Source organism: Carcharodon carcharias, chromosome 21 (assembly GCF_017639515.1).
Source record: "Carcharodon carcharias isolate sCarCar2 chromosome 21, sCarCar2.pri, whole genome shotgun sequence".
Classification (NCBI taxonomy): domain Eukaryota; kingdom Metazoa; phylum Chordata; class Chondrichthyes; order Lamniformes; family Lamnidae; genus Carcharodon; species Carcharodon carcharias.
Window position 1 is genome coordinate 60,281,117 of NC_054487.1, and position 26,293 is coordinate 60,307,409.

The following is a 26,293-nucleotide window of genomic DNA, read 5'->3' on the forward strand; positions in this document are numbered from 1 at the left end:
ATTAATGGATAAAAATATATTGTATTCTTTCACGAACTGTGGATAGTGAAATTAATTATGACAACCGCAGAATAAATACCCTAAACTAGACTAGTCGATGATGGAACCCCCTCTATCCCACTTACTGCAATTACCTCATTTTACATAACTTATCTAGATTGAGTAAAGAAAAAAATTGTGTTTATATAGCTGCTTTCTTGACCTCAGGATATCCCAAAGTGCTTCACAGCTAATTAAATACTTTAATAATGCGGTCACTGTTGTATTGTAGAAAAGCATAGGAGCCAATTTTCACACAGCAAGATCCATGGGAGCTTTTACATCCATCTGCAAGGGGAGCTGAGGCCTCAGTTTGATACCTCATATAACCGTGCAGCACCCTCTCTCTTCTGTATTGAAGTATTGGCCTGGATTATAAAATCAAATCAAATAGTGGGGATAATTAGTAAAAGGAATAGAAGGGGAAAATCCTGTTTCAAAAAAATATAGCCCTTCTTATCACCATTCCACATATAGTGTTCTACAAAGTCTGTGTTCTGTGAATATGAAGTTGTTGCCTTTCAGTAGGATGCAGAGTAAACCAGTCTCTTCCTCTGGATTCAGTACAACCTGAAGCATTAAAGACCAAAGTAGTTGATTAATATGGACAATTCCATGGGTTAGAGTGGGGGATCGAGCAGCTTGTCTTTTCAGTGACAAATTTAATCAGCTCTAATGCATATTTTGCGTTGTGTTTCAGCATTCATTATCTTCCTTCCTTCCCAATACACTTTCCATTTGTTTTCACACTCTCTCTTTTGCTGTCTTCATCTTAGGCATTTTTTATTGTGGTGATTTAATTGAGTTGATCACAGTATAAAAATTGCAAAAAAAATGTACTGATAGAAAATATGAGAAGGGTGCAAGGAACAGCAGGGAAAGCAGATGAGAGGGAGAAGTAATGAGGTTGGAGAGGGGGGAAGGAAAGGACTGAGGAGGGAAGAAGTAGGAGAGATCAAACAGTTTTACTATCATAGACATGTTGCTAGGGAAAGAGCAAGCCAAGAATAGGATCAGGTTTCCAATAAAAAGGCAAGATAGGTGGAAGAGGAAAATAACAGTAAAAATTGGGGAGAGAGTGTCCTGAGATTGCGCCCAAGAGTACAAAATAAATGAAAACAGGAGAAGAGCAGGCAGCAGTGGTGGAGACACAGATTGATCAGCTCCTCAGCTGACCGCCATAATGAGAGGAAGGTCAGGAGGATTGAAGCAGCCAAGACACAGACCAGAGCCAATTGGAGAGTGTAGAGTGTTGGGTGAGTTAGGCTTGCTGTAATGCTGGAAGTTTCATCACATGAGCTCTTGACTGAAACTGCCCCCCACTGAGACAAACAGCTTCCTTTCCATCTCTGATTTGTTTTATAACTAATAAACTAGTAAATGGAAGTGTTGATGGAAAATGGAACAAAACTCATATTCTTTGAAGCCATCATGAGATTTCTCCTGGATTTCTGCCATCTGTGTCCCTAGGAGATTATTCTTTGATACCTGGAGACTCCAAGACAACTTGGGGGGATGGCAACCCTATAGTGAGCAGATGAGTAAATTGAAGGCAATGGACACATTCAGTCGCCAATAAAGAAGGTGTAGGTACAGACAAAGCCCAAGTACCTGTTTACTATGAGTCCGGTAATGGTGAGAGCAGACAGAATTGACCCCAATAGGGCCGATGTGGGGATGGAAAGCTCATTGCAGATTATGGAGAGGCTCAAGAAAAACAATAGAAATTAATATCAGGGTGAAATGTGATCTTCTGGAGATAGATAACAAAAGTTAAGTAATTTTATGCTGTTATTTGTAAAATCAAAACCTTAAACTCTACAAAAGGAATCTATCATAGTAGTGACTGAGCTGAGATGAAGGTACTGCTTCACAGTGACACCAAGTGGTCAGGATTTGGAACTGCAGGCAGGCACAAGTTAAGCTTTTTAATAGGAACTGAAAGAACAATTTTGATGTGACCGTAAAGCTCGTTAAAGTTAACTAATATAATAGTTAGCATAGAAAACCACTGTTACAGCACTACCTACAGGTATGACAGGTATTGCTGGTCCGTGACTTCTATTTGCACGCAGAGAAAGACTGAGGAGCAGTGCTCCTGGTAGAGTTGGGAGGATGGAAATCATTATTGGGTCAGTGGGGTGGTGTTAGTACTTAGCACATAAATCGTAAGCCTTTTGCCACTATGATTCCATCCAATTTTTGACAGTTTTGCAGACTAACCTACTAGCCTATGTGCCTACAGGTGCATTTGTTATAACTGCAATAATAATATAAAAATTTGACTGATATGTTATGTGGAGGAGGAGCTGTGGGGTGAGGCTGAATGTTCCAGTATAGTGACACATTCTAGGATTTCAGATGATGCCAGAGCTATTAAGTCAAGTTTGAGAATTTCATATATGGCACTTGGAGCACCTGGAGTGTTTGACATTGTCTCCCACTCCCTCAATAGACCTTCCACAACAATTTCCATGGCCAGGATTTTTCCCACGCCGGGCGGGCTTGGTGAGGGTGAGCGGGGGCAGTTGGTAAGCCAACCGCTGTCCGCGATGGGGGCCAGACCGCAATTTCTCGCTGGTGGGCCAATTAAGGCCCGCTCTGCGTGAATCGTGCACGGCAGTGCCCAGCGCCGCCTGTGTGTGGCGGTAGGGGGGGAGGAGGAGGGCAAGAGTGGAAGTTTGATGAAGGTTTAAAGAAATAAAAAGAAATGCTTTTAAATTGTTAAAAGACATGTCTCCTCATGTGACTGTCATGTGACTCTATCACATGATTCAGGACATGTTCTTTATGAAATGTTTACATTTACATTTTATTTTTATTTGCTGTCGGAAACCTCATCCCGCCCGTGGATGAGGCTTGTTAAAAAATGCAAAGGCCGCTTGGCCTTTTCGCCTGCCCACCAGCCGTAAGGTTGGATGGGCAGCAAAAAATTTCTTTCAGTTATAACTTTAATGACCTTAATAGGCCTTTTATTTGTTAGCGGGTGTGCTGTTGACTCCCACACGCACCTGCTGACCAAAATATTGCGCAAGTGCACGATGACATCAGGACACTCACCCAATGTCATTGCACGTCTTTTAAGCTCAGTCGGGTCGAGTGCACGCCTGCTCGATGAGTGTTTTATTTTGCCTCGTGTCTGTATTCCCAAGGCACTCCACAGGGGAATTATCAGACAAAATATAGCACTGAGCCACATAAGGAGATGTTAAGACAGGTGACCAAAAGCTTGGTCAAAGAGATATGTTTTAAGGATCATCTTAAAGGAAGAAAGAGAGATGGAGAGGTTTAGGGAGGCAAAGGATATACTTTCCACAGATGCAGTGCAGTGAAGGTTCACCAGGCTGATTCGTGGGATGGCAGGATTGTCATATGAGGAGAGATTGAGCTGAATAGGCCTGTATTCACTGGAGTATAGAAGTATGAGAGGGGATCTCATTGCAACGTATAAAATTCTGACAGGGTTGGACAGACTGGATGCATGGTTGATATTTCCTCTGGCTGGGGGGGTCCAGAACAAGGGGTCACAATCTTAGGATATGGGGTAGGCCATTTAGGACTGAGATGAAGAGAAACTTTTTCACTCAGAGACTGGTGAACCTGTGAAAATCTCTACCACAGAGAGCTGCGGAGGCCAAGTCACTGAATATATTTAAGAAGGAAATAGATAGATTTCTAGATACTAAAGGTGCCAAGGGGTACGGAGAAAGAGTGGGAGTATGACGTTGAGATAGGAAATCAGCCACAATCATATTGAATGGTGGAGCAGGCTCAAAGGGTTGAATGACCTACTCCTGCTTCTAATTTCTATGTTTCTATTAATTCCAGAACTTAGGGCCTTGGCAGATAAAGGCACAGCCACCAATGATGGAGTGATTAAAATAGGAACTGCTCAGATGACAAATTGTAGGGCAGCTTCCTCATTTCTGTTAAGTGAGTGAAGTTTGAACAGCACCTTATGTTCTGTGGTGGCTATGAGCTATCTGCTCCTGCACACGCCAAGAGCTGTACTTAACACACATTTATGAAAAAGCTCCAATTTATAGTTTGGTTATTTTGAACATTGTAAGCATGCATATATAATGAAATCCATGTACGAAGTATGAGTTGTATAATGAAATATAAAATCTTTAACAGCTTCGGGCATATTTTGAAAAATACTTTGGAACAGCTACTTCAGCACAGGCCTTTGAGAACATGAAGGAGTTAATTACGCAACTCTTATTAATAGCTGAAGTAAACATTGAATCTTCTAGCAAAAGTCGAGGAACGTCAGAAAGGTGAGTAATCTAACAGTTGATAGCATCAACTAGAGTCTAACGCCCGAATTGCTGTAATTATTACATTTAAGTTTAAAAACAATCTATAACTGTGCATTCTGTTAATACTTTGAGTGCCACACAATAAGAATGAAAATAATTTAAATATTTCTCATAAGCCTGCAAATTGCTGTTTCATGATGGCTAATGTTGGTGGTATATGTGCTGTTGTGGCTTAAAGTTTTGAGAGTTACTGAACGCAGCAACTTCCTGCCCACTGAGCTTAGCGCTTGAAGTTATTCTAAAGCTTGTCAATGGATGGTGAGTTTGTGTCTTTATCAGATTACCAGTGTAAATCTGCTTGTAATGCTACGTGTGGGGAAGCTTGGTATATTGCTGTCTTCATATGTGTATAGTACCCTAATCTCAGCAACTTGAAATAGACATTAAAGGTCAGCCAAGTTCTTGTGTTAGGAATCAAATCCTTCCAGCAGCATTTTTAATTTATTAGCCATGGGAATTTTGTGTAGTGATCTCCTGTTACTTGATTTAATGGAGGAAGATGAAAAGGAATAAAAAGGACTTTCAATAGTGACAGATGGTAACAGATTCAGTCTACATTGTGCTCATATTAAACAGAGAGAGTTGTGCCACCTGCTTGAAGAAGACCTGTAGTCAATAATAAATGGCTGTCAAAGTGGTCACAGCTCTCAAATGCTATGCCTTTGAGTCCTTCCAGACAAATGTAGAGAACATCAGAGGTCTCAGCGAATTTGCCGCCCATAGATATATCAAACAGGTGAGGGGGTCTTGAAGCCTCACCATCCTTCCCACTGAATAGCAGGAACTCTGGAACAAGGGCTGCCTAGTTACAGTGCATTGATAAATTTCCAAAAGTGCAGGAGGTGAGTGATGGAATCCGTGTTGCCATCCGGGTCATTAGTCAAAATGCAATAGCCTAGGTAAACAGAGGACATTTCACCAGGACAAAAAGTGCAGCTGGTCAGTAACCATCATTCATGTCAATGCCTGTTCCCAGGCTCTGTCCACAACGTTTGTATGATTTGTGCACTGAACAAGAGATATTTCTCTCATGCTCCATGTCAACAACCATATTCATAATTCAGCTCTCGCTGCTGATAGACCAAAGTGTAAGTTCATGTCGTCAGATTAGAGAAAAAGTACAAATCATTGCATTCCCAACGTGCTCCTGTTTGCTAGAACTGTGATGCAAATAGGAACAACAACATTTTAACATGAAATTACAGATGTCCTGCCCAGTGCCTGACCCGCTAGAAAAAGCAAGTGGGATTGGTCTCTCAGAGCCATTGAAACAGTATATAGAGGAGCTGTAGGTATTCGATCACAGGATCTGTGAGCTAATTGGATTGTCAGAAGAGCTGCCAGCTTCCACATTTGTGTTTCTTTTTTTACTTTTGTTTTACTCTGTAAGCTTCACCACAGGCCTTAATTTCTTTGCCAGTGGCTCCTTCCAGTCTTACTAGAAGGGACATCAGCTGCATCTCCCAGTTTGTGGTACAGATCTACATTCAGCAGGCCACCTTTGCCCAGTTTATCGGGGCTAACCAGTACATCACCTTTCCTACTGATGTCAACAGAAAACATGAAGGAGCTCATGAAGTTATAGTTAAAGCTGACTTTCCTCATATTGAGGGCATATTGACTGCATGCATGTTGCCATCAGGGCATCAGAACACCAGCCACCAGCATTCATGAATAGAAAAGGTTATCATGCTGTTAACGTCCAGGTGATGTCTGATCACAGAAGCAGGGTCGTGAAAGTTCGTACAAGATAACCAGCAGCTGTCATGATGTGACGGTCAACCAGCCTTCCGCCACCCCCCCCCCCCCACCCCCCTCCCCCACCCTTTCCAGGGTCATGGAAGGTTTACTGCTGGGGACTGAGGGATACACATGGTTATGATCGGTCCCCGCATGAGGTCTCCCAATTTGTTAACTTCCAAAATGGGACCCTAATTTTGTTATGCTCCCGGGTGAGGAGGGATCAGTTGGTTCCCCTTCTTTACTAAACCCTCTCAGTTGGTCGCAACAGGGTTAATTTAAAAGGGATCCCTTCCCCACGTGAATACCTGTTCTCAGTCCAAATGTGTTTATTTTTTAGAAAGAGCCAATGTAACCAGGCTTTCTTGAGTCAAAGGAGTAAGTTTATTAGGTACTAAAACTCAAGAAAAATAATAAAAGTGCAACACATACACAGATCAGAAATGAGAAACTAATAGCACAAATAAAAGTTTTTAAAAATATACAAATCAGTCTTTGGCTTGTCCATGAGGTGTAGATGGCAGTACATTGCGGCCATTAAGTTGGGTAATTCTGATAGAGCTGACTTTGGCAGTTTTGTGGTTAGTTTTGGAGATACTTGGTTCTGCAGGGTAGCTGAAGAGGCTGCCCTGTTTCCTTTGTCATTGTGGCTTTTGCTGAATCTTGCCTCTAGCAACACAGAGAGAGAGAGAGAGAGAGACTTCGCCTGCAACTGCAGGGGTGACTAGTTGGTCTTTTTGTGCTGTCATGCTCACAGCACACCAGCACACATTGCTCTGCAGCTAGCTTTTTAACCCATTTTTCCTGTGTATTCCATGAGGGGAAATAGTCACCTTGCATCCATCTCAGAACTACTTACACACTCTGAGATATAAATCAACAGGAGATTGATTTGATTTTTGGGTGACTGTTGAGATGTGCAAATCTGTCTTTTGCATCTTTCCTATCTCTCTTTCAAGTGTTTCTGCCTGAAGAAGGCCATGACACCTTCTCAGTGTGACATTCCATATCCTCTCAGGACAGGTTTGTCAGTATAATCCACATAGGAATTTTCCAGAAAGCGGTCACTTTATATTATCAGCCATCTTTTGCTCAATGTCCTTGCTTGCATTTCTTTAAAAACACACAAGTCTTACTTAAAAAGGTCAATATGCCTGTAAGTAATTCGTTGCAGCCATTGGGTTTACATGACAACATGTAGCTTGTGACACCCCCTCTGCAACTCCACAATGCCTGAGCATCACAGGTATAATCAAAGCCATGGGACCATCAGGATGATTATTGAGCCCACTATAGTGCTGCTGAAGCAGAGATTCAGGGATCTCAATATGTCTGGATAATAGGCCCTAGAGCCTCCCACGTTGTGCTGTATGTTACACAGTTTCACCCGTACACAAGGACCCCATTTGGAGGAGGCAGAGTGGCAGCAGTTATCTAAGGAGAAGAAGAAGGGAGAAGGTGAGAAAGCATCAGAAGAAGGTGTGTCACCTCAATACCGTACAGCAAACCATCTGAGCTGAGTTAATTGCTCGTCGATTGCCCTGCACTGCAAAAAAAAAAATATACAGAGCCCTGTTGCATTTAGTAGCTACTTTATTCAGAACTGAGCTTCCGCCAAAGGAATGTTGCTGGCCAGGGAAAGAGATGCCAAGATAGTTTGAAATCCAATCTGAAGAAATGTGGCATTGACATTAACACACCAGCAGAGGGAGTGTGCTAAATTAGTTTGGATCCGTGCCAGTTGTTCACTACCTAAGAGACCATCCAATTTCATGGTTCAGTGTATGTTGAAAGGTAGTGCAAAAACTATTTTTATATTTTGATATATTGTAAAGGATAGCAAAAAAACTTCAGATTTTTGAGCAGATTTCCCTTTCATAAAACCATGTTATTTCTGCTTAATCATATTATGATTTTCCAAATACTCTGTTAGCACATCCTTAATAATTGATTCTAGCATTTTCCCTGCTATCAATGTTATGTTAACTACAGTTACCTGATTTCTCGCTCCTTCCTTTCTTGAATAGTAGGGTTATATTTGCTGTCTTCCAATTCACAGGGGCTGTTCTAGGATCTCAGGAATTCTGGAAGATCCAAATCAATGCATCCACTATCTTTGCAGGCACCTCATTTAAAACACTAGGGTGTAGACCACCAAGTCCAGGGGCTTTATTGACTTTTATTCCCATTAATTTCATTGGTGATTATTCTTTAATTACTTTAAATTCTGCACTCTCAATAGATCTTTGGTCCCACATAATTTCTGATATGCTCTTTGTGTCTTCTGCTGTGAAAACATAAAAAGTTGTTTGGAGTCTGTGCCATTTCTTTATTCCCCAATATATTTTCTCCTGTCTCTGCCTCTAATGGACCCACATTTACTTTATTAATGTCTCCCTTTTTACATATTTATAAAAGCTCATGCAATATTATTATATTTCTTGCAAAATCATTGTCAAGTTCTATTCTTTCTTTCTTGGTCATCCTTTGCTGATTTTTAATGTCCTCCCAATCTTCAGGCTCACTATTCTTTTTGGCAACATTATTATTTTAACACTATCCTTAGCTTCTCTCATGAGCCTTGACTGTACTGCTTTTACAGTAGTGCTTTTAATCCTCAAGGGAATGTGTATTCGTTGAGAATTATGAACTATTTCTTTAAATATTTGCCATTGCTTTATCTACTGTTGTATGTTTTAATTTAGAACATAAGAAATAGGAGCACAAATAGGCCATTCAGCCTCTCAAGCCTGCCCTGCCATTCAATAAAACCATGGCTGATCTGCCCCAGGCCTCAACTCTTTCATGCCAGCTCCTCATAGCCCTCAACTCCCTGATGTTTCAAAAATCTATCTACGTCCTCTTTAAATACTTTCAGTGATCTAGCCTCCACAACTCTCTGGGGTAGAGAATTCCAGACATTCATTACCGTCTGAGAGAAAAAATTCCTTCACACCTCAGTTTTAAATGAGTGTCCCCTTCTTCTGTAACTATGTCCCCTAGTTTGAGACTCCCCTACTAGTGGAAACATCTCAACATCTACCCTGTGAAGCCCCTTCAGAATCTTGTACGTTTCAATAAGGTCACCCCTCATTCTTCTAAACTCTAATGAATAAAGGTCTAACCTGTTTAGCCGTTCTTGATAAGAAAACCGCTTTATCCCAGGAATCTGCCTAGTGAGTCTCTTTTGAACTACCTCCAATGCCAGTATATCCTTTCTTAAATACGGGGACCAAAACTGTACACAGTACTCCAGGTGCAGCCTCACTAACACCCTGTACAGTTGTAACAAGATTTCCCTATTTTTAAACTCCAACCCCCTAGCAATGCATCCAAAATTCCATTTGCCTTCTTAATTACTTGCTGCACCTGCATGCTAACTTTTTGTGTTTCATGCACAAGAGCACCCAGATCCCCTTGTGCTGCACTTTTTTGGAGTCTCTCTCCATTTAAATAATAGTCTGCCTTTTGATTCTTTCTACCAAAGTGCATGACCTCACACTTTCCTATATTAAACTCCATCTGCCAAATTTCTGCCCACTGACTCAGCCTATCTATATCCCCTTGCAGATTCCTTATGTCCTCATCACCAATTTTTGTATTGTCAGCAAATTTGGAAACATTGCACTCTGCCCCCTCCTTCAAGTCATTAATATAGATAGTAAATAATTGAGACCCTAGGACTGATCCTTGTGGCATTCCACTAGTTACGTCTTTCCAACCTGGAAAAGACCCAATAAGCCTGACTCTCTGTCTTCTGTATGTTAACCAATCCTGAATCCATGCAAATACATTATCCCCAATACTGTGAGCTCCTATCTTGTGCAATAATCTTTTATAGGGTACCTTATTGAATGCCTTCTGGAAATCCAAATAAACTACACCTACCGGTTCCCCTTTATCAACTCTGCTTGTTATATCCTCAAAGAACTCTAGCAAATTTGTCAAACATGATACCTCTTTCACAAAACCATGGGCTGAATTTTCTGGCTGGCGGGGGTGCAGAGCAGGAGCAGGTCCGGGTGGACGCCATTTTATGCAAGTGGGCCAATTAAGGCCCGCCCAGCATGAGTCGCAGCTCCAGAGGACAGCGGGAGTGGGTGGGCGGCGGCGGGACTTCAGTGACCACTGGGTCCAATGGTGACTCGGCAGCCTGTTTTAAAAAGTTGCTGCAGACTTTCCAAGGCTGTGGATCATGGCCAGTGGAAGGGCTTCCCATGCTGCTGGGGAGCAGGCCAGGCAGGAGGGTAGGGCAGGGGGCCACTGTGCCCTTTGTTTTTCCGATGATTGCCTTGCTGCCCTCCTCGAGGAGGTGGCAGCACAGTGGGAGGTCCTGGTACCCCAGGACAGGAGGAGGAGGCCCCTCCACATGACCAAATATGCCTGGGAGGAGGTGGCAGAGGTGGTAAGCTCCCACAATGTGGTGCGGCACACCTGGGTCTGGTGTCGCAATGTTGTGTTCAGGAAGGGTGAGTACCCTGTTGGCATTGGTCACTTAACCCAGCAGGTAGGCTTTCCCCCTGGGTGCCACCTCCCTCAAGTCTGAGTGCAGTGACTGCATTGAGGACTGCAGGGAACCAGGTACATGCTCAGTTGGTGCCTGATGATGTGCCTCTGGAGTTGTCCGCGATGCAGCAGCTGCAGAAAATGTAGCCGGGCGTGTGGTAGCATCTGGTGGAGATACAAGAGGCTATGCTTGGCTTGGTGTCCATGGTGGAGGAGTATACGCGGACCATCGCCATACGTGGATCATGTCCGAGCGCTATGCACCCTCCATGAAGAGAGTGGCGACTCTCATGGAGATGCTCCTCCAGGAGACCCATCAGGGTTTCCTGGGGATGCACTCTGACCAGCAAACCCTCTCATCGGCATTGACCTCAGCTGGTCAATGCCAGTGTGGGAGATGGTCTGGGTATCAAGTTTCCCAGCTCAGTGCCCATCCATCCACAGTGAGCAGGGAGGTCCGAAGCGACCTCACGTCAGCGCAGCAGCTGCCTATCATCTCTGCAGGCACCTCTTTGGGCACTCCAGATGAGAGCAGCAGATCCTCTGCCCCTCTGCCAGTGACCGTTGCATCTAATGAGTCTGTGACCACATGGGAGATGCCAGTTGTGGAACTGGCAGCTCCCTCCCAGGCGAGGCCAGCACCGGCTCCATGGGCCAGAGGACCATCACCAAGGTCATTGAGGCCAACAGGACAGCAGAGTGAGCAGGCTGTCTCAGATGCCACTCCCAGCGAGGGGTCAGCACCAAGATGCAGCACCCGAAAACATAAACATAACATACCTTAGGCACACCACGGATTTATCAGTGGTGCTTTTGTGTTGGCCCTCAATGAGGTTTTTATGAGTTGGTGTGAATTTTAAAACCTTTTTCATTTTGTTTCATTCTTTGGTTGCAATATTAAATTCAAACATGTCACCATGGCTGAGGTTGCCGCTTTTGTTCTGCAGGTGGATGGTTTCCAATAATGTAATGAATGCTTTGTGGGACATTCAGTTTTATTAACAAGGACCTTAGTTAATGCTCCTAACCAGGCAGATTTTGCACTTAATTTTCAAATATGGAGCATACGGCCCAGGCGTGTCCTGGAGGTCCATATGTGGTGCGCTAGCTGAAGGTTCATTGGATTAAGGCTTCCTGGGTGTCCCTAGCTCCCTGGCGTATGCCCAGGTCAGCGTCTAACCCTTCAGCATTTCCCTGTGTGTTCTCATCCTCGGACTCACTGCTGGACTCATCGTGTGCAGCCGCAGCCAATATGTCTATGTCTTCATCGTCCACAGCGTTCCTCCTTTCCAGCGCAAGATTGTGGAGAGCACAACATGCAACCACTGTCAGCGACAGACGATCTGGGGGCTACTGGAGTGCGTCCCCGGATTGGTCCAGGCATCAGAATTGCATCTTGAGAAGACTAATGGCTCCCTCCACCGCAGCCCTTGTGGAGGCATGGCTCCTATTGTACCGCTACTCAGCTTTTGTTCTTGGATAGCGGAGAGGCATCATGAGCCACCTTTTGAGTGGATAGCCCTTGTCACCCAGCAGCAATCCATCCAGCCGGGCCGGAGCACTGAAGAGCCCCGGCACCTGGGAGTGTCTGAGGATGTAGGCATCATGGGAGCTGCCTGGGTACCTTTCACAGACTTGAAGAACCAGCATCCTGTGATCACACACTATCTGTACGTTCATGGAGTGGAAGCCCTTCCTGTTGATGAAGGCACTGGGCTCACCTGCTGGCGCCGTGATGGCCACATGTATGCAGTCTATGCACCCTGGACACGGGGAAGCCAGCAATGGCTGCGAAGCCTCTGGCTCACTGTGTCTGACTTGCCTGGTCCCAATGGTAGAAGATGAAGGTCAATGCATACCTGAACAGAGTGTCTGTAACCTGCTTGACACAAGTGTGGACAGCTGATTGGGACACACCATAAAGATCACCCACTGACCCCTGGAAGGAGCCAGAGGCATAGAATTTGAGGGCAGCTGTGACCCTTAGAGCCACTGGCATGTGGTGTCTACCCACACGGTTCGCGGAGATCTCAGGCCCAATCATCTGACAGATATAGTTGACTGTCGCCCTTGAGAGACGGAGCCTCCTTTGGCACTGCACCTCAGACACATTGAGGTAGCTGCTTTGCCACTCGTACACCCTGGTAGCAGGATAATGGCATCTTCTGCGGCGCCTTCTGCCTTGGACTACCTCTTGGCCCTGTGTCCCTTGTGCCTGCGCCTGACCTCCCAAAGGTGGCTCCCCTGGAGGCTGAATGTGCACTCCTGGCCTTCCCCCGAATGCGCTGACCCAAAGATTGCACGGGTGCTGAAAAATCGCGGTCGATTGGTGCCTCAAGGGCCTTAAGTGGTCCGTTAACTAATGGCGGGCACGCATCGGACAGCATCGCGTGCCCACCCAATGAAATATCGCGATGGTGCGCAGTAACGTCGGCTTGCTCGCCCGACATCACCGTGCGTTATCTTACACGCGTGTTTGCAGGGCCTGCCCCCGCACGCCAACAAGAAAATTCTGCCCCATGTTTGACTGCATTAAGCTTTTCTAAATGTCCTGCTATTTCTTCCTTAATAATGGACTCTAGCATTTTCCCAATAACAAATTTTAGGCTGACTGGCCTACAGTTTCCCAACCTTCCTCAGCCAAATTGCCTTTCATTCCTTTGCATATTGCTTTGTTTAAATTGAAGACCTTAGCTTTGGACTTTGCTGCATCACACTCAAATTTGATTTTGTGGTGGTAATGACAATGAAACTGTAATCATTCATTGTCCCAATGTCCTAAAACTGTCCTTAACTTCTGGAAACCACAGGAATGTGGGTGAGAACTTGTGTCTGTATCCAAAAGACCAAATTCGTAAGGATTTAAAATGGACTACAAGATTTCCCTAGCTTGAGCTAAAGGGAGAAAGTCCAGGGAAAACCCTCACAGTGAAATATAGTTCTGGGATTAAAGGTTACCAGGCTGGGAAAGGAAGAAAATGGAAGTAAACCATCAGAAACTAAGAATCACTTTGGACTGCTTCTGGCAGAATTGAATGTCTACAGTAGGGAGCTTGCAAAGTATAATTCTGAAGTAGAATTTTTGGTTATGTGAAAACTGAAAGGGAAAGTTCTGGATGGTAGTTTAAAGTATAAGTTGCCTACACAAATAATATTAGGTTACATCAATGTTGCTCCTAGTTTTCTTGTTACATGAAAAATATTAAAGCATAAAATCTTATTGTGCCATCCTATCAGTGATTAACTGGAAGTTCAAATTTCTTTTTAAGAGTTAATGGTCTCTATGGGGATCATCCCATGGAAATAAAAGATGTAGTTGTTAAAATACCAGTTAACTGGAAAGATTGATACACCAGCCATTCATTCAGTCACGGCTCCTAGAAGCAACTTTGATGCCCACATTGTTCCAAGTGGTGGATGAAATGGCTTCAGCTCTTAAGCCTTTATACACCAAGGATGACAGAGATCATATGACTATGACAAGCCATTAGCAAGCCACATTGCACAAGGCACTTCTCCAAACACCCTCCTTTTCATGAAAATGGAAAACAACCTGCATACACTATAATTTGCAGTTGCAAGTCAGGCACATACATGGTCTAAAATGAAAATCATCACACATGTACAGAAGTCTAGTCATTCTAGTCTGTCTCACTTTCTTCTGTCCCTACACACTCATTGTACACAACCTTTAAAGCATTCAGGTCTTTTAATGGTACGCATGGGGATTGTTATAGGCTGTTTGCCTGGTGTCTGTACGTTCCTGGAGTGATGTTGCTTCTCCAGGGAATTTTGCTGCCATGGCGAGTGTTGCTGTTGTGATAATTGTTGCTGCTGATCCATTACCTTTGTTGGGGAATGGTTGACCACTGGGACTGATGGTCATTCAGCTTCTTGTGTGGTTGGTGAACTCACATCTTCCTCATCAGCTCTCTGCAGTGAAGGAGCAGCTTCCTCAGTATTTTTGCGGTTATGATACATCTGGTCGTTCATTTTCACCATGTACAATCGAGGTGACAACTTCTCTACACAGTTCCAAGTTGCCAAGTGGGTTGACTTTTGTTGAGAGTGTTGAATGTTTTCACTATGACCGGCTCCCCAACTTCGGCTCTGGCAATGATTTGGCAGCTTTATCAGAGTGAAATTTGGCTTTCTGTCATTCCACTTTGATTTTGTCACTCACTTCCTGTTACTACTTCTGACTTCAGTAGATATCTAGCTATTGGAAGAGTAGTCTGGGTGCAACATGTCATTAGACGCTGAACTGGACTGCTTTCCATGCATTCAGCAGGTGTGTTTCTCCACTCTAGGATTGCCTTGTACACATCTGTGCTGGATCTACTCAATTTTTTGATGATCCCTTTGGCAATTTTCACTGCTGCCTCAGCCTTTCCATTTGACTGGAGATAGTGTGGAGATGATGTGTAGTGCTGAATTTTCCAATCATTTACAAAATGCCTGATTTCGTCGCTCATGAACTGAGGACCATTGTTACTCATCACAGTGTCAGGAATGCCATAACAACTGAAGCATGCTTTCAGACATTCCACAACCTCACTGGTGGCCTTTGATGTCAGCTTGTCTAATTTTCAGTCGTCTGAATAGTAGTTGACAGTGACATGATAGTCAGTTCCGAAGAGAGTAAAGACATATATTTCAAACTTCATCCATGGTCTGTCTGGGATGTCATAAGCAGCTCTTTAGCTTGATGTTCTTTACCAGCACTGCACTGATTGATATGGTCCTTGATCTCATTGCTCATGTTTGGCCAGTAGAGCAATTATCTTGCCTTCCTCAGACTAGACTCGATTCCTTGATGGCTTGCAAGGATGTTTTTTAGCATCTTTTTCCTGATCTCCTTAGGGCTGATGACTCTAGTTCCTTTGTACAAAATGTCATGTTGGGAAATCACTTGTCTCAGTATGCCCAATACTCTCATATCTCTTTTAGCAACAGGTGTGCCTTTGATGGTTTCAGGTCATCTTTTCATCACTACTTCCTGTAGCACATGGAGAATTGCATCTTGTCGTGCAGTTTTTTTGATCTGAACAAGACGCTTGTCTGTCAGGTTCAATGGTCAGAATCTTCTGTTTTGGAGTCTAAGTTAGGTGGTGGTGGGTGCGGAAGTCAGAGTGATTTCCTCTGAGATGACGGGCTAGCTGACCAGGCACAATTTTGTGCTGCTCAGCTCATTATATATGCAGCTGCGAGGAGTTGGCCGATTCTCGCAGCTGGAGCAGGCAGGAAGTCGCCGTTACCTCATGGGGTCAAAGGTCCAGGTGCCATATTTAAGGGGTACCCGGACAGCCTCATTATCCCTTCCAATTTTACCTGGCCACTGTCCCACTCTTTCCCACTAACCCTTCTTTGGGCATCCTCCACACAACTTGCACTGCCATCACCCAGTCTCAAATATAGCCTGGCACTTACAGACCCTCCCAAAAGAGGACAATGCGGCAATAGACCACTGTTAACGAAGGAAGAAGTCTACCTCGCCAGGTGCACGCCAGTTATGTGCAGTCGTAAAAGTGAATGTTCTAATTTCTCGCTGACGGGGAACTCAATTCCAGTGAGGTGGCCTCTTAATGAGCATGCATGACATCCTAATGCATGCAATAGGGCTTCCTGACATTGTTTGTCGGGAAGTTTGACCCACCTTTAAAGTCCTTAGAATTTAATTCCTAAAGCTCATCCTACTGAGGGGAAACTGATTTTTGGCCTCAAGCCAAATTAAGCCCCCCTGCTCTCCAAGCAGCCTGCTGCTGGTAGGACTGGAAGATTCCACCCAATGTCTCTGCTGCATTGATGACTTCCAGGGCAGGTCGTGCTGTTGCTTTTCATTGAACCCGGATGATTTCACACTCTGTACTAGGATCAGCAACTTTTCTCAAAGGGAGTGCAACTCTTGACAGCATGTCAGTGATGTATGTCTGCTTGCCTTGCTTTACTTCACTTCCAAAGGATTTCTCCGCAAAAGAAGTCATGTCCTTTGCAGATGCTTTGGTGCAGTTGAAGCAGTTTGAGAAAGATGCTTTGAAGTGACTTGTAGTCAGACTGTCTCTCTTGTCTCACCTTGTCTCTCCCAAACAGGCACTGATTAAAATGCTCACAAGCAAATTCAATAGCTAGGCATGCTTTCTCAATTTGCGCATAGCGCCATTCAATTTGCATTAACACTAAACGCAAATGCAGCTGTTTGTCCTTGCTGCATTAGGGTTGCACCAAATCCTGTCTCGCTGGCATCACACTTCAGGGTGACCTCATTGTTAACATTGTAGTGCCTCAGCATTGGTATTGTCATCGCTAGTTGTTTGGTACAAGTGAAAGCTGCTTGTTCCGTGTCTCAATACTATTGAGCATCCTTTGCAGTGAGCTTGCATAGAGGCTGACACTCCAATGACAAATTGGGCAAGGACTTTGCTTGATAGTGCACAAATCCAACAAATTGTTGCACTGCCATTTCATCTGTTGGTTGCTGCATCTCTGCTACAGCTCACAACTTAACAAGATCAGGGTGACCTCCTTTCACTGTCAATACATGACCCATGTACGTGACTTCAGTCACCTTCAGCAGCAGTTTCTTCTTATTCAGCTTCAGGTTCATCTGACGAGCTCTCTGTAGCAGTCTCACTATATTCTGATCATGGTCCGTGATGACTTCTTCTATCATGCCTCCACAACCACAGACTATCAGATCATCCACGATCGCTTCCACTCCTGGAAGATCATTAACTATCTCATGCCGTCTGCGTTGATACTCTTCTGGAACAGTAGAAATGCCAAATGGCATGCACAACCATCTGTACATCCCAAATGGTGTCCAGAACATGGGATGGAATCATCTCAGATTGCACTAGGTGTGGTAGTGGGCAGGAAAAACAAAGTTTTACCAGCCGGCTGCAATGGTGGCTTCTCACACCGTATTGTCCCAATTCCACTGTATTAATTATGCATTCCCGGGCTCTTGTTTGCCCATCACGCCATCACCTCACTGCCTCTTCACACAGGGCGCCACATTTAAAGTTCAACTGCACGCACACCTCCCAGTGCTTCCAGCCCATGACTGCTGCATGGAAGACATGACCCTGAAAGGCAAAAAGTCTGTGGCCCCAGGTTTAATGACGTGTGGCTTGAATGCCTTTTGGATGCTGTGATGTCCTCTACCCCTACTCTGGCTGCAGGGCAGCAGCAGCGTCACCAATCCAGCATGGGAGGCGGTGGCAGTGGTGGTCAGCGCCAATGACCTGCAAAAGAGGACAGCCACCCAGTGCCGCTACAGGATGAATGGTCTCATCTGTTCTGCCAGGGTAAGTCACTCCTCTCATCGCTCTCAGCTCACAAACTCACAAACCCATCACACATCCACAGGGATTTCATACCTCAAGGGACAACATCACTAACTCTCAAAAGCGCCCTCTCATTTCCATCAGGCTTATATCGTCTGGACCTCGTGGCCTCATCCCATCTATGTCTCCATCCACCACACAGGCATTCCACGCAGTGCCATACGTCTTGCTCACACCCTCTCCATCTGTTTTCATGCAGGAGAAGCTGGCTCACATCAGCATGGAGAAGTCCCAGACTGGGGGTGGAATGGTCCACATTAGGCCCCTCATTCACTTTGAGGAGCGTGCCATCGTGCTGACTGGTGAGGAATGTGGACTCTGCCTGTGGTAATGGTGAGGTCAGCAGTAAAAACCCTATTGAGAATCCTGCACCATATTATTCCTTTCTCAATGCAACTGTGAGTGCTCTCTCCCCTGCTTTTGACTCTGCTGCCATGCACTAATTATCTGTACATTGGTTCACAGGGAGCTCTGCCAAGCAGCCGACACCCTCAGTCAGCCAGTCCCTCAGCTCCATCCAGGACCTCACCTCCAGCCAAGAGGACACCTCCTCCTTTGAAGAGCTGAAAATAAGTAGCCTGGAAGACCCATCACATCACTTATCCACACCCACCAACAGCACAGAGACACCTCGGTGGGACCTAGATCTAGAGCAGGCTCGTTCACAATCTGCTGGTCACCATACGGACACGTCTCCAGGAGGAGGAAGTTCAGCCGAATTCCCTGACACTTGAAGGGCTGCTGGGGAACAGGCATCTGTGAGGTCTGAGTCAGATGACGAATCCCAGGATTTGGCCTTCCAACTCATACTGGAGAGTCAGCAGAAGGCTGGGGAACATCACACAGAGCTGTTGGAAGCCCTCAACAGAGTGGCACGTGAGTCAGAGGAGTGTGTCCGTTTGCTCTCTGATGAAGTGGTGCCCATATGCGCGGGGATAGATGTCTCCATGGGGGGATGGCAGATGCCATGGAGACCCTGGTCCAGCAGAACACAGAGATGTGTGTAGACTTGCACTTCATCACAGGAGCCATGGGTGAGTTCCTGCAGTGGCAACGCGAGAGGGAAACAGAGCACCATGATGTCCCTCCAGGTGCTCCTTCCCCTTAAGGAGTCAGGCCAGGGCCCCTGGGCACCCAAATAAAGAAGGAGCAGCAGCTAGACACCCCTGGGTCATCCACTCAGGAATCTCAGAGGCTGTCCTCTCCCTCCAAGTCCCCTTTTCCTGTGAGTCTCTCAACCTCGTCCTCTAGCACTGCAGAGGGAGCAGCTGGCCCATAGGAGGACAGCCAAAAGAAGACGGGGCCCCCAAGGCCTCGGCTCTCCAGAGGACCCATGCCAAAGGCATCAGAGGCAACATGGCCAACTATTGCACAGGCTGTCTCCACCCCTGGTGCACAAGTCAGAGGAGCAACCAGGAGTCTAAGGCTTTCAAAGGTTAAGAAATTCTGATCACAGTTGGTTGCACGGTGAACACATTTTATCACTTTACAATCTGGAAATATATCCACTTCCATTGAATAATGTGTAATGTTGTCTTTCAGCTTCATTGACAGGCTTTGTGAGTCCTCCCACTGCATCCCCACCCACTAGCAGTTCAGCTGTACGTAGTTGGCCCACGAATGATTCTGGAGAGAGATGTATGTCCGTGGCAGGGCCTTTCGGAGCCTTGTGTAAACACTCTCCACACACGCGGATCCTTCCTGTATCACACTCATCTCAATGTCCTGAGCAGTTTCAATGCTGGCTGCTGGGGTTCGCTTTCAGTTGTCCATCTGAGCTGACCTGCATCTCCACCCACCCATTGATCGCACTCCTGTGCAGCACCCTGATTTCGCCCACCACAACTCTCATTTCACTTTCGATTTAGGCAGCATGGCAGTAATACAGTTTTTCTTTTGCTCCCCTGTCCTTTCCCCTCCCCCAATCACCCATTTCTTTTCACCCAACACTGTCGATCCCCCCCCACATTATCTTCCACCTCCCCTCCGTGACCTACCGGCCACAACCCTTTTCTTTCGGGGATGTCCATGTGAACGTGCACGTTCCCGAAAATCCCACCCCCACCCCCATCCACGTTAACCTCCCCAACCTCCACCTTCCCACTAGGCATCTCAATGCAGTCACATTTTGATCAATATTCTCCTCCTCTTCCTAAGCTCTGGTGTTGCACACGTAGGGCAGAGTTTGAAATCCCATGTGATCGGGTGTGAAATAGCGCGCGATGACGTTCGGTGAATGTCCCAATGTCATTGCGGACTCGCACGACATTTCAATTGGTGGGCATACGTGAGAATCAGCAGCACTCCTGCTGACAGTTAAGAGGCTTATTAAAGCCATTAAAGTATTAATTAACAGGGATTTTTCGCTGCCTGTCCAACCTTACGGTTGGCGGACGGGCAAAATGAGCCAGGCAGCATTTGCATTTTTCAGGGAACCTCATCCATGGGCAGGACGAGATTTCCAACATTCATTTTTTTTAAATGTTTGGGCAGAATTTTTATAATGTACCTGGAAATACTCAGCAGGTCTGGCAGCATCGGTGGAGAAGAAAAGAGTTGACGTTTCGAGTCCTCATGACCCTTCGACAGAACTCCCTCAAGTTCTGTCGAAGGGTCACGAGGACTCGAAATGTCAACTCTTTTCTTCTCCACCGATGCTGCCAGACCTGCTGAGTTTTTCCAGGTAATTCTGTTTTTGTTTTGGATTTCCAGCATCCGCAGTTTTTTTTTTTTGTTTTTATTTTTTTGTTTTTATTTTTATAATGTATATGTTTAGGCGAGTGACTCTGATGTGTGGACATTTTTTTCTGCATTTATAAATCTTTATTTGATGGTTTTAAATTCTTCAGCTCCCCGAGGCAGCTCTCTGGCTTCAGGGAGCTTTCATTCCGCTCTCCTCCATGCCCACACTTATGTCAGTGCCCACCCTCCTCCTGCCCCCACCCCGGGCAGCGCTGAGCCTTCCAGTGTGTGTTTCACGCTAACTGGCCGTTAATTGGCCAGCCAGCATGAAATCGTGGCCGGGGGCCGATCGCGGGCAACGAGCCATTTCCCGGCTGCTCCTGGGCCCGCCCGACGACTTCAAAATTCAGCCCATAGTGTTCATATGTAACATTAGTAGAGGGCTCAAAGTGGGTCATTAAGATCTCCAAAATTTCACACAAGACTGGCTTTTCTCCTCCTCAGTGAGATCTAGAGTGCAATACAACTTGTAACACTCTTTACCCAATACTGATAACAGAGCTGCTGCTCTTATTTGTTCAGGTTTCTTGGTTAAGTCCGTGGCAATTCCATGGCCTGAATTTTTCCCTCATTGGGCACGTGCTAAATAATAAAATAAAGCTGCGAAAAATGTCCATGCAGCACAATCAAGCACCTGAAAGCATATCTCATAAAAATGCTGCCCGCGGGTATTTTTTAAAAATCTTATATCCTAACGGAGATTTCATCCCACCCTTGGATGAGGTTTCGTCAAAAATGTAAAGGCCGCCTGGCCGATTGGCCTGTCCGCCAACCGTAAGGTTGGACAGGCCATGAAAAATCGCTGACGATTGAGCCATTGATCCATAGTTTTGTTTTTGTGACTGGAAGAATTTCCAATTTATTTTCAAACATGCCTTCATCTCCATAGGAGCAGGTACTGGACTATTCAAAAGCCATACTGACTCACCCCGTAGTCAATGCCCTGTACAAAGTTGTAGCCTGAAGTTTTAATTTTTCTTTGCTGTTTCTTAAAGCTACTGGCTCTCTAACAGCTATCAAAGCCCCTCAATTTCTGCTTCACATTCCTGACAACCATGTTCCAAGTGGTGGATGAAATGGCTTCTGCTCTCAAGCCTTTATACACCAAGGATGACACTGGAGATCACAAGCCTTTGGCAGGCCACAATGCGCAAAGGCACTTCTCCAAACGCACACACTACCTATAAACTTGCTGAAAGCAACTCTACATTCCTTCCTCAACTCCTATTAACAGCCATTTTTTCCTGCTATCTCATTACATACAATCAGGAAGGAATTCTCTGGACAAATATCAAGTACAGTGCAACTATTTATTACCAGCTTTATATCATATATGATTGAGGGTGGTGCTATTGTCCATGGTGCTTCTCCTTATTACTAGTGTATTGTTTTCTAACCCCTAACTTGAGATGACTTCTTAGAGCTTCCTCTGTAAAAGCAGTAAATGTTTTGGCTGCAGCTGTTCATCGGAATACTTTTGGAACTCAAGTGTCCTGTACTTTCTTGTACTCACTCTTGGAGTTAATTCACACTGTCTATTGCTGTTGTAGCTCGCTAGTCCTGCCTGCTTTTTACCACTTGCACCACTTTTGACACTTGCAATAGTAACTTGGATCAGGATTTATGGTGCCACAGAGATAATTGCATTACAAAAGTGAATATATTTTACTACACTATCTAAATATTCCACATTTATTCATCTTGAATGTTATTTATTTTTTTACAATGTCTTTATCAATATATAAAAAACATACAATTTTATGTCATTACAACTTATTGCTTTTCCAAGTTTGCTTGAAACTAGACAGTCCTTAGTATACTATATAATCCCACCTTATCAGGTAAGAGATTGTGTGACTTCTAATGAGCAATGCCACAGGAAATTGACTAGTGTAAATCTATAAAGCATTGGTGTGGTGACATATAGTGAGGACTTTTTCAGTTTGGGCACAGGCAGGGAACTGAGAGTTTTAAGTTGGATGTTCATTATTTACCCTCTCCAATGTTTCCTCAGTGTTTTATATAACAAGCGACTGATCCACAAATGTTAGTTTTCCATCTGTGCCCACTTTGAAAATTGCGTTCCCCCTGCACCGCCCCTCACCAGTGTCAATAACTAGTTTGTAAATTAAAAAGGAACATATTTTACTTAAAGATGTAATAGTGTTTTATTACTAAAATAAAAGCAATCTCTGTGTAAGAAAATATTTACTCATGTTTTGATTGTCCAAAGCTGGTTTAAAACATAAAATGATGACTTTTCTATATTGTTTGAACTCTGGCGAAGTCACGTTTTGTGTATTTTATGCAGTGCTGCTTAAATGTACTGATGTTAATTTAACTTTTTCAGATGTTGTTCATGTTTTCAGCTGCTGGCCTTTGACCTTAGCTTTGGTGCATCTGCCTATCCTGTGATTTTTGAGGTAAGAATATATCAGCATTATAGCAAATTGTTAGTCTTGCTACATTTTTTTTGTTAATGTTACATAGAATTAAGTATTCCTGTGCATGAAAGTGCCCCACCCTAAAAGGTATTCCATGAAATGGGATTCTATTGTATTTCATTGTTGTTAGAACTCAGTGGGCAAGATTTTAACGTTGGCGAGTGGGGTCAGGGCTCGCTTGCTGACATGTAAAATGATGTGGGATGACGTCGAGCGGAACTCCCGATGTCACCCTGCCCCATTTAAATTTTCAGGAAGGCGGGGGCGCAGCAAAATCAGCTGCGGGCCCGCCGACCTGTCAATGGCCAATTGAGGCCATTGACAGATCAATTAAAGTACTTAGTGGACCTGCCCATCCAACCTTAAGTTTGGCGGGCAGGCCAGGAGCCCCGGCGGTGACTAGAAAAAACATGAGACCTCATCCATTGGCGGGATAAGGTTTCATGTAGGGTTTGAAAAATGTTAATAAAGTTGTTATGGAAATTATGAACATGTCCCAACTCATGTGACATTGTCACATGAGGGGACATGTAACAGATTTTTTTTTTTCTCTATTTTTAACATATTTGAAAGTAGAGTCGATCTCCCTGAGGCAGCACCTAGCCTCAGGGAGATGAGTGTGCATGCATGAAAGAGCGCACTCTCAATTTTAGGGACTCCCCCCCACCCGCACAGGGAGCGCATAGCTCTTCCCTGCCAACATCATGCTGGGTGGGCCTTAACTGGCCCGCCCGTGCAAAATGGCAGCGCAGCCCGCAATTGGGTCAGCTCTGCCCACCTGATGAATGGAAAATTCAGCCCAGTATTTAGAGAGTGTATGTATGTCACAACCTAATTAAAGTTGTACAGTGAGATTCTTTTTATAATATCATAAGAAATAGGAGCAGGTGTAGATCATTCAGCCCATGGAGCCTAGTCTGCCATACGATAAGGTCATGGCTGATCTGATTGTGGCCGTAAATCCACTTTCCTGCCTGTCTCCCATAACCTTTAACTCCCTTTTTGATCAAAAATCTGTCTAAATCAGGCTTGAATATGCTCAATAACCCAGCATCCACTGCTTCCTGTGGAAGCAAATTCCAAAGACTAACAATCCTCTGACAGAAGAAATTTGTCCTCATCTCCATTTCAAATGGGAGACCACCTTATCTTAAACCATGCCCCCTAGTTCCAGATTCCCCATGAGAGGAAACATCCTCCCAGCATCTACTCTGTTCAGCCTCCTCTGAATCTTATATGTTTTAATAAGATCACGTAAAATGAGTATAGGCCCAACCTGTTCAACCTTTCCATCCCAGGAATCAGCCCGTTAAACCTCCTCTGAACTGTTTCCAAAACAAGTATATCCCTCCTTAAGTCACCAATGCCCTATAAAGCTGTTGCAAGACTTCTCTACTTATATTCTCCCCCTCCTTGAATTAAAGACCAACATTCCAATTGCCTTCCTAATTACTTGCTGTACTGGCATGCTAACTTTTTATGATTCATGTACAGGGACACCCAGATCCCTCTGTATTTCAGCATTCTGCAGTCTCTCTCCATTTAAATAATATTCTGCTTTTCTATTCTTCCTGCCAAAGTGGACAACTTCACACTCCACTGGCCAGATTATTGCCCGTTCACTTACCCTATCTATATCCCTTTGTATCCTCCTCACAACTTCCTTTCTTACCTATCTTTGTATCGTCAACAAATTTAGTCCTTCATCAAAGTAAATAATATAGATTATAAATAGCTGAGGCCCCAGCACTGATCCCTGCGGCACTCCACTAGTTACAGTTTGCCAACCTGAAAATCACCCGTTTTTCCCGACCCTTTGTTTCTTCTTATTAGCCAATCCTCTATCCATGTTAATATTATCACCCCCCCAACTCCATAAGCTCTTATGCTGTGCAGCAACCTTTTATGTGGCACCTTATCGAATGCCTGTTGGAGCTCCAGATATATTACATCAACTGGTTCTCCTTTATCCACCCTGCTTGCTACATCCTCAAAGAACTTCAATCACCAGGGCTTCTCCTGAGTCCACTCCACTTAAGGTCTGACAACAGCAGCCCTTTTTCTGCTTGGAACCTCTTTCTCTGCTCCTCTTTCTTCTTAACTTGGACCTTTCCCTGTCCCATCTCCCTATCCCGTGTCTGGGACTCCTCTTTTGATAATGGCGCTCAGCTCCCGGTCACATGGTTGGGGTTTTTGCGCAGTTTCTTTTTTTTTCTCCACACGGAGGCGCTCTGAGAACTCCAAAATGCTGTGCTGCGCATGCAGAGCCCACTCCCGGTCTGTACGTGTGCAGAAATCCCTGAGGAATGCTGGGAGATATAGTTCCCAGCCCCCTGATGATGAGGTAAGTCTAGATCTCATAACAGTGTTTAACCATTTTACACTTCCCTTTAAGAGTATTCCAGATTCCTCAGCAGGCTTTCCATTTTCTTCACAAACTCTCAAACCTGATGCTTTTTTAGTGGGATTCCAAAAACCTGCATGAACAGATAAAAATGGTGTGCAGGAGGAAATCTGATTTTCATCCTCCATTTAAAATGGGGAACACAATCTCAGCAGAGTGGATGTGCATTTTACATACTAGTCATTCCTGAGGAAAATGACGAGCGGTCAGGAATGTGGAGGAAAATCTGATTTCCTCCAAAAAAAATCCAAATGAAACTTGCCTCCACATCCAGATGAAAATACAGCTCCTTCAGTGAGGTGCAATCACCAGTATAACTCAGGCCTGAGCCTGAGGTCTGTAATCTTGCCGGACCCTTGAAGGCGGCTTTGGAGGGCTGGGAAAGTATTGAAAAAGCCAGTCAGGATGGCTCCCTGTGCTGTCACACTTCGGGCGAGTTTCCCGGAATTGAGCTGCAATGGAAATTGGCAGTATAAAAATAGGAAAGTCTTGCTAAAACTATACAAGGCACTAGTTAGACCACACCTAGAATACTATGAACAGTTTTGGTCCCCTTATCTAAGGAAAGATATACTGGCATTGGAGGCAGTCCAGAGAAGGTTCACTAGGTTGACCCCAGGTGTGGGGGATTTTCTTATGAGCAGAGGTTAAGTGGGTTGAGCCTGTACTCATTGGAGTTTAGAAGAATGAGAGGCGACCTTATTGAAACATATAAGGTTCTTAGAGGGCTTGACAGAGTAGATGCTGAGA

At 44.7% G+C, this 26,293-nt stretch overlaps 1 protein-coding gene across 2 annotated transcripts in view; it reads left to right on the forward strand.

The window, feature by feature from the left end:
* Positions 1–26,293, forward strand: part of cped1 (cadherin-like and PC-esterase domain containing 1) — a 278,983-nt gene that overhangs the window by 93,042 nt on the left and 159,648 nt on the right. For both annotated transcript variants that reach the window (XM_041216372.1, XM_041216373.1), the window contains exons 7-8: positions 4,177–4,319; positions 23,046–23,118. In XM_041216372.1, the coding sequence (XP_041072306.1) occupies positions 4,177–4,319; positions 23,046–23,118 (216 nt within the window). The remainder of the gene's footprint in view (positions 1–4,176; positions 4,320–23,045; positions 23,119–26,293) is intronic.